Below are 7,766 nucleotides of genomic sequence, written 5' to 3' on the forward strand. Positions count from 1 at the left end.
CTTTCCGTATCAGAGCAAAATAAAGCTATCCTAACAGTATGTGCACTCGGAGAGACCAGTAGTCTACATTCTCGCTGTTCTCGGAGTGTTTTTGCTCCTTTAGAATAAGCTCACTCTCTCTACACTGTCCGTCAATGTGTGAGACCAGCCAACATCTCACTCTCAGCAGCTTCTCACTGGCATCACTCTGAGGAAAGCAAACAGCGCCAGACATCTGCGCTTGCCTTTGTTTCAGCGTCTCATCCTTTGTGTCACGATTCCCACAGGCTTTAAGTCATTACAACAGCTCTTTAGTCATTCGTGTTCGTTATAATAGCTGACATATGACCGTGTCATGTTGAGGTTGACAGATAGAAGTGATACTCACTGATCATCATCGCGTTTTTCCGGCGTGAATGCGGCACAGAAGCGGCTGTAAATAATTATTTAAATGACAATCTTATATACTATCTAACGTTATATGTTCTTAAATATCATAATATAGCTATAATTAATTATTTAATAATAATATAAATAATATTTAATTATTTTTATTATTTAAATATGGCAATATTATTTACGTTGCATATTGTTAAATATTATAATAATAATATTAATAATTCAGTTAGCACTATTTTCTCTATTGTAAATCATATATGGATTTTTTTTGTCAAATTTAATGTATTTTAATAGTTTTCAATTTGAATTAAATTGAATATATCTGAATAAAAATCTATATTCACTCATAAAAAAAATGTTCAAGCCATTCACTCACAGAATGATGTAAAAACAGGGTATATTAATTTACACCTTTACTTTAGGATACTGTGTATTAAAAAATAATAATAAATTAATATTTTTTTATTTTTAATATGACAGTAATATTATTATATAATATTTAACACAGCATGAATAATACATTAAATATAATGTGTATTCTGTATAATAATATTACTCTTCTGTATTACAAATGTGATTTGAAGTGATTTTTTTTTTAAATGTGAAATGTCTTTGAAATGCTAATTATGCTATCTCATGCTTAGCTCTGTGAAATCACATTTACAGGAAGGATATAGTTGTTCATCATCATTTGCTGATGTCTTCTGTATGCATTGAACAGGAACCACCCGGAGATTCCTCATGAAATATGGATGAGACTGTACTGCACCTCCACATCTATTAATAATGGCATGCCATCATACAACATGTGCATTTCTGTATATGAAATATTCAGTCTCAAATGAACACAAATCGTGGTATCATTTGGTAAATCATTGGACATTTTTAGGCTTTAACTAGCGGCTCATATTTTGTCTTGTGTCGTATTTTATGAGAGAAAATGTAAAAATTCATGTGTTTAAAATTGTCTCTGCAGTGTCGGATGCATGTGATTTTTTCATTTATGTATTACAAAATATTACTCAAAATGCATATTCAATCTTATTTCCAGTCGCTATGTCGCTAAAACATGTCCTTATCAATATCAAAATCAAACCTTCTTTTTACATTAACTATCACTCTATAGACTAATACAATCAGCAACAATAATCTCTCAATTATTAATTGGAAATATTGATATTTTATTTGTAAACATCACACTTTTTTCGCTTATTTCAGTTAATGTCATAAAACTACTACTAGCTAAGCCAGTATTAGTGGTGACAGTGTAAACATGGCTGAAGACAGCGAAAGGAGGAACAGACAAACCGAATCAATCGAGTGAGTCGTTTACACTGGAATCGCTCCGATTGATTCAAACTCAAACTCGATTCACTAGCAAAAACAGATCAAAAGAGTCATTCATTTTCGACTTTCGACATCGCTTGTAATGATTTTAAAAAGCACGTATAGTGACTCCGAATCAGTTAAACCATTGCGTCGCAAAAATGATTCACTGTTTTGAAGCGCTCCAATCGGATCGCGAATCATTTGATTCAGATCCGGAATTCGAAGCGCGTATCGCGAATCTTCTTTTCTGATTTTTTTTTTTTTTTTTTTTTTAAAAAAGAACAAAAAACCTCTCCTCACACACACACACACACACAGTATGCTCACTCTAACCAGCAATGCCCATCAAACCATTAAGGCAGTGCAGTTATTAAAGCAAAACAAAGAAAAAAGAAAGAAATTAAGTATACACAGATATACACAGATTTCCCTTAAGAAAATTAACCATGGTTGTATTATAGTAAAGTATTATCCATGTTTTTTTTTTGTTTTTTTGGCGAATTGATTACCATTTGTATAACCACAGTTCTACTATGCTTAGTGTAGCAAAAGTACCATGGTTTAACTATAGTAACCATGATTTAAATTTTTTATTCTATTAGCCTATTTATTTTATTTTATTTTATTTATTTTTTGTAGTAAAACCATGGTTAATTTTCGTAAGGGACGTGTTGCCAGGTCAACAAAAAACGTTTTGACTGTTTTAGGATTCTTCTGCTTCTAGGACTTGTCTAGATCAACTGTGAATAAAGAAAAGAGAGGTTTAGAGCCAGATTTATATATATATCAATCCAAAGAAAACATCTTTAAAACTGCTGCTGTAATGTTGTTGGCTTTAGCGAGACTACCCAGACTACTAGCTGAAGTTGGGGACGTGTGCGTGATTACGTTGCCGACTACATGACGTCAGACGCACGCATAGCAACCAACATGGCGACGGCGAAGCTTCGCGGTAGCGAGGACAGCTAGCCGGCAGCTTGCAGAACATCTGTGAAAGATGATAACTGTGAATATACAATAAAATATATTTATTTATCAAGTATTATTCATTTGACTGCATTACCTCAGACGTTCATATGAATGTTAAACACGATGATTTCCGGTGAAACGCGAGTATTTTGAGCATGAGATTCCTGCCAGAGTTTCTCATCATGGACACTAAACCAGGTAACGTTAAATTATATTCGCCAAATCAAATATAATAATTCTGACCAAACACAGACGATTATAATCTCTTCAAAATGTACATGGCATGTGCATTTAAGAGAGACGCGTTAAATCATGTAACTTTACAACACTAAACAAAAAGTACCATTGTTTTCTGATGGGTATGTTGATGTATAATCTCGTTTCAGGTGGTTGTGTTATTGTATTATTAATTGTATGAATAAATTGATTTTTATAGTCTGTAATGACTCTAATATTCTTCTTTCAGGTTACAGTCTTGGCTCATCTGGCAAACTGATGAATCAATACATGATTAAAGACCACATGCTGTCACATTACAGAAAGCTGTATTCAGCCAAAGGTAATTCTAATACATGCCACTGTTATAAGGATGCCAAGTTTCTTTTCTTTTCTTTTTTTATATACTTAACAACTTATTTTCTTTTTTTTCAGCTGTTGTGGACTGTTCGGTGCCTAAAAGCATGTGCAGCAATGTCAAATGTAGGTGAAAATAATTTTGCAATTTAAATATGTATAAAATATAATGTATAAATCTATATAATATATAATACAAATGTATGTAATATCTAAAATAAAATATTTGTTATGATATATAATATAAATGTATTTTAAAATATATTTAGCCAGATATTTCTATCATTTGTTTAATATAAATAATACAGTTATATTATATATAATAAATAAATTTATATACATTTATGTAATATATAATATTTTAAAATATATAAAATGTAATGTATGCATTAATAAAATGTGTTTTAAAATATATTTAACCAGATATAATATTTATAATATATGATTTATATTTTTATAAATGTATAAATTATATTTAATATATACATTATATTTTAAAGTATCTAAAATATAATGTATGCATTTATATGTATAAAGATCAGCTCTATAAATGTATGTAATATATCAAATAAAATATTTAATATTTCAAATAAAATATATTTAGCCAAATATGAATTGCTATACTAGTTCATTAATTAAAAAATGTCTTTATGATTTTCTGTAGATGTTGATCAAAAGCGCCGTGAGCAGTTAAGGAAAGACACTCGAAGTCAGTCTGGAAGATCCACTTCCCAGAGGAGCTCTAGTATAAACTCAAGAACTTCCCGTTCTTCTAAGAATGTAAGCTAACGTCTTTTGCTTCATGATATCACGCTGCTGTGCAGAAATTGTGTTCAGGACTGAAGTTTACGCTTTGTTTCCAGAGCAGACCCTCTGTTCAGGGTGACGACAGTGCCTATCATTGCCTGGACCAATCGCTGATGTCTTCACCCAGGATCAACACCTCATTCCACTCCAAACAAATCGCATATCCATCCCCTGCGAACCATTTCCCATCCGCCTCAGAGTTGACATACCAAAGCCCAAACGCTCACTGGCATCCCGCGGATCCATCCTGTGCCACATCCGCCAGTCAGAGAGGATACAGAAGCTTCCAGGATCCCACACAGAAGACCTACAGCGGAGACGTTCTGCTGAAACACACTCAACGCTTCACTCAGGAGAAACCCTTCACCCCGAGAACGCTCAAATCAGACCACAAGTCCACGCTCTTACAGTACCGCTATTACACACCTCCACGGAGGAAAGCTGAGGAGGAGAAATCCTCCTCTAAAATCATTCGACAGGAGACGTACCACAGGAGGTATAACCACTGATATATTTATAATGTTTCAAATGGTATTGTGGAGACCTGATAGTATAACGAGCCGTTTTTTCTGTTGTCTGCAGCACACGGTCCAAACGCTTTTCTCCACAGCTCGAGTCCCAGGCAAGTCTGTCTATCTATCTATCTATCTATCTATCTATCTATGCATTTATGGACTGATTTAAGCATTATTTATTTATTCATGCATTTATCTATTTATTTATCTGTTGATTTGTTTATTTATGGACTGATTTAAGCATTATTTATTTATTCATTCATTCATTTTTGCATTAATTTATTTATTTATGGTTTGATTTATGCATTATTTATTTATTTATTTATTCGTTCATTCATTTATGAATCTATCTATCTATCTATCTATGCATTTATGCATTTATGGACTGATTTAAGCATTATTTATTTATTCATGCATATATCTATTTATTTATCTATTGATTTGTTTATTTATGGACTGATTCAAGCATTATTTATTTATTCATTCATTCATTTTTGCATTAATTAATTTATTTATGGTTTGGTTTATGCATTATTTATTTATTTATTCGTTCATTCATTTATTTATGCATTGATTGATTGATTTAAGCATTTATTTATGCATTGGTTTATGTATTGTTTTATGCATTATTTATGCATGCATGCATGCATTTATGTATTATTTATGCATGCATGCAGTTATACATTATTTATTTATGCATGCATTTATGCATTATTTATGCATGCATGCATTTATTTATTTATTTAATAATTTTTTTTTATGCATGTGTTGAAGTGGATTGATTAGTTGGTTGATGGTGCTTGAAGTCGGTTGATGAATGTCCATACTGAACAGAGCTGGAATCTAGACAAAGAAGAAGTTCAAATATCAACACACCGACGTCTTATTAAATATTTTGCTTTTTTAATCTTTTTGCAGGCATTTACTCTTGATCACGAGTGGTCGGATGAAGAAACAGCTTCATTTAGACATCACGGCAAGACAAACAGGTTTAGAGATAGTGAATATCTTCTCTCATCCTCCAGGTAAAGGATTCAGACATCTGCCAGATTTCTGTACATCACACAGATGTCTCATGGATTTATAAAGGATTTATATAGTCATAGAAAGCATGCACAATCTAAAATTATGTATATCATGGAAAAAATACACTTTTGCTCCCAAGAAAGTGTAATAAGCTTGCCAAAACAGTTACATTATGTAACAGATGAGACGTTTGAATGTAACAGAGTCTTACATTTTTACAAGGCATATATAAAAGAAAAGGCTCTTTTCTTTTGTTTCAGGATTTCACCAGAAGGCATGAGGTCTCCCATAATGAGAAAGGTTTCAGCAGAGTGAGTGTCCTACATCAAACCACTGAAACACATCAAACATTACACTTATGTGGCATTTAAACCACTACTGTTCATTTCATATTGTTAACAAAGCAGAGACTTTTAGAAATAATGATGTACTTGACATGATATAAGAATAGAATCCTGCATACAGTAATAACAATCATTTATTTTGTCAGTTTATTCATGTTCCTGTGTCATTCTCTGGACTTTCTGAACTTGTTCTTTTCACCAGGGAGGAGGAATTAATGCACCTGGAGTTCATTACAGACGTGACGAATGAGATCTTAACACAGGGCCTTTATTCTGACAGGTGTGTGAGAATGTTTATTTTGTAAGGAGACCAATTGCAAGGCATTTTTGTTAATTTCTCTTGTCTAATGAAGTATTTGTCCTTTCAGGGTACTGAAGAGAGTATTTGAACGTCACATTGATATGAACAAACATCGATTAGATGAGGTGAGCATTTTGGATTTTACAATTCATTTTCATTTGGTCTGATGCATTTATATAAAGTGACTTAATTGAGGAAAAGCACAAACGAGTCTTCAATATCTTTTTGTTTATTGTTGCAATAACATGGGACATTTGAGCTCACACTGAACACTAGATTTGTTAAGTTGTGTAATATATTTTAATGTACTGGATTTACCAGTTGTTTTAAAAATACACTATTTTAATTTTTTTTCATCAAGGATGCATTAAATTGATCAAAAGTGACATTTATAATGTTACAAAAGATTCCTATTTCAAATAAATGCTGTTCTTTTGAACTTTCATTTCATTGGTGAATCCTGAAAAAAAATTATGTATCACGGTTTACACAAAAATATTGTGCAGCACAACTGTTTTCAACATTGATAATAATCAGAAATGTTTCTTGAGCAACAAATCCGCATATTAGAATGATTTCTGAAGATCATGTGACACTGAAGACTGGAGTAATGATGCTGAAAATTCAGCTTTGATCACAGAAATAAATTACAGTTTAACAGATATTCACATAGAAAACAACTGTTTTAAATCATAATAATATTTCACTATTTTTACAGTATTTGTGATCAAATAAACGCAGCTTTGGTGAGCAGAAGAGACTTCTTTAAACAGTACAAATAGTGTAGAGTTGTGATCAAACCATATGGGTTACTAGTACTAAAAGGAGAATTAACTGATGGATGATATATGATACAGACCAATGCCATTTAAATGAAGATGTCCACATGTTCACTTAAACTCAGTTGATATTTTTACACAATATTTAATTGAAATTCACACAAAAGCAAATTGGTAGGTTTTGAAACAGACAGATGGGAGGGTTAATATTCCTTTTAATCAGCCAATTCTGATCATCTCAACATGGCCAAATATTGGCTGATTTATAGGCGTCTGAATAGTGGTCTAAAAGCACAGTACATCAAGGCCTGTCTTTAGGGCTTTTAAACAAGATGAATATTGATGTTCGTGTTAATGAAATGCAAAACGTGAAGACTTACTCCATCAGCGTGTCCGTACTGAATACATCAGCATAACAGCCTGCGAACATCACGCCAGACACATCCTGAGAGAAACACAGACACACACACGGTTAGGATTTCAGCTTCTGTTCGTGTTTACACACAGGAAAAGAGGAATCATCACTAGAGTTGTTCCTCTTCACCTTTAAATGTTGTTTGTAACCAATTAGTTTGGTTTTCCAATCTAATCAACCTGAAAAACACAACTCTGCTGATAATCAGGAACACTTTTGATTACACTGGATAGGAAAAAGTGGACAGTCTCATCTGGGAAAGATACTGAATTTAAACACATGAACCTTTAGTACAGGAAACTATAGAAACTTGCTTACTAAAAAAAAACA

General features: G+C 32.4%; 1 protein-coding gene across 2 annotated transcripts in view; it reads left to right on the forward strand.

Annotated features, from left to right (window-relative positions):
• Positions 1 to 2,645: 2,645 nt before the first annotated feature.
• Positions 2,646 to 7,766, forward strand: part of LOC107707803 (spermatogenesis-associated protein 7-like) — a 24,043-nt gene continuing 18,922 nt past the window's right edge. Inside the window, exons 1-10 of one of the 2 annotated variants that reach the window (XM_016511895.1) lie at positions 2,646 to 2,874; positions 3,143 to 3,235; positions 3,328 to 3,375; positions 3,914 to 4,029; positions 4,113 to 4,552; positions 4,639 to 4,678; positions 5,490 to 5,596; positions 5,858 to 5,908; positions 6,144 to 6,221; positions 6,310 to 6,367. In XM_016511895.1, the coding sequence (XP_016367381.1) occupies positions 2,832 to 2,874; positions 3,143 to 3,235; positions 3,328 to 3,375; positions 3,914 to 4,029; positions 4,113 to 4,552; positions 4,639 to 4,678; positions 5,490 to 5,596; positions 5,858 to 5,908; positions 6,144 to 6,221; positions 6,310 to 6,367 (1,074 nt within the window). In that variant the 5' untranslated portion in view covers positions 2,646 to 2,831. The remainder of the gene's footprint in view (positions 2,875 to 3,142; positions 3,236 to 3,327; positions 3,376 to 3,913; positions 4,030 to 4,112; positions 4,553 to 4,638; positions 4,679 to 5,489; positions 5,597 to 5,857; positions 5,909 to 6,143; positions 6,222 to 6,309; positions 6,368 to 7,766) is intronic. The other variant, XM_016511896.1, reaches the window with a different exon arrangement.

The sequence above is a fragment of the Sinocyclocheilus rhinocerous genome, unplaced genomic scaffold (assembly GCF_001515625.1).
Source record: "Sinocyclocheilus rhinocerous isolate Xijiao unplaced genomic scaffold, SAMN03320098_v1.1 scaffold805, whole genome shotgun sequence".
Classification (NCBI taxonomy): domain Eukaryota; kingdom Metazoa; phylum Chordata; class Actinopteri; order Cypriniformes; family Cyprinidae; genus Sinocyclocheilus; species Sinocyclocheilus rhinocerous.